The 1025-nt window shown below is 36.3% G+C and overlaps 1 protein-coding gene across 1 annotated transcript in view; it reads left to right on the top strand.

Moving 5' to 3' along the window:
- Positions 1 to 1025, top strand: part of RAPGEF5 (Rap guanine nucleotide exchange factor (GEF) 5) — a 127249-nt gene that overhangs the window by 1397 nt on the left and 124827 nt on the right. The window contains exon 2 of the mRNA XM_008588925.1: positions 928 to 1001. Coding sequence (XP_008587147.1) covers positions 928 to 1001 — 74 coding nt within the window. The remainder of the gene's footprint in view (positions 1 to 927; positions 1002 to 1025) is intronic.

The following is a 1025-nucleotide window of genomic DNA, read 5'->3' as shown; positions in this document are numbered from 1 at the left end:
AGCTAGTACGTTTGCTTCATGATGTCAGGGGCTTATCTGTCGTCTTCACAGGAATAACCTCAGTGTCAGGCACAAAGTGGATGGTCAATAAATATTTGTTAAGATGAAAGAGCAAGTTGAATAAAGAGAAAAGTAATCCAATCATGTTTGGATCAGAGTTGGGTAAAATATGTTTGGGTGTGGAATGTCAGTATGAAATTGGAAATTAAGAGAAAGTTAGAGGTTTCCAGGAAGCCCTTCAGTGATGTGCAGGAAAAGTTAAACTTAGTAAGAGAGCAATATATAAGCCGAAGCCTCGCACTTGTTTTATTTTGGGGAGGACTGATTATTCTCACAGTTGTGCCCAAACTGGATTGGATTAAGGAGAGGCTGGAATCAGGTTTTTTGTTGGAGGTTATCACACTATCGCAGAAAGGGTGATAAAGACTTGGATAGGGATATGCTGGGAAAATATTGGCAAAGAAGTACACTCAGGACTCCACAGCTTAAAGTTTTGTGGTAACAATGCACCAAGCAACCCAGATATAAAATATTGTTTCCTTTATTATAAGTCATTTAAAATGCCAGCCAGAAAACCACATTTAAAAAATATATGACTGCTGTCACATGAAATGAATAGAAGCCTTCATTTATACCCACTGCTTCCCCTTTGGTAGAACACAGTACTGCTATGATGATATCTGGATGGGTTTAATTGAAGAGAAGAACTGAGATTAAATTATGCCACTGCCACTGATTTCATAAATGAGGTAATGCACATGAAAAGAACCTGGTGCTATTAGTTAACTTTTCATCCAAATACCAAAGAATACTGCTGATACTTAAATTCTATTTTTTTTTCCTGCCAAATTGCTATCTGAAGGAAAATTATCTAAAACATTTTTCTTATAATGTTGCATTTGTTTAATATTCTCTCTTTTTTTAAAGCACTTGAACAAGATGATGAAAACAGTGACGAACACGTAACTATAACAGAAACTGATGGCGTTCCAGATTCTCAGGTATGATTAATTCTGTGATAGCCC

The sequence above is a fragment of the Galeopterus variegatus genome, unplaced genomic scaffold (assembly GCF_000696425.1).
Source record: "Galeopterus variegatus unplaced genomic scaffold, G_variegatus-3.0.2 Scaffold5107, whole genome shotgun sequence".
In the NCBI taxonomy this organism is placed as follows: Eukaryota; Metazoa; Chordata; class Mammalia; order Dermoptera; family Cynocephalidae; genus Galeopterus; species Galeopterus variegatus.
This window is presented reverse-complemented; position numbering and strand designations above follow the sequence as displayed.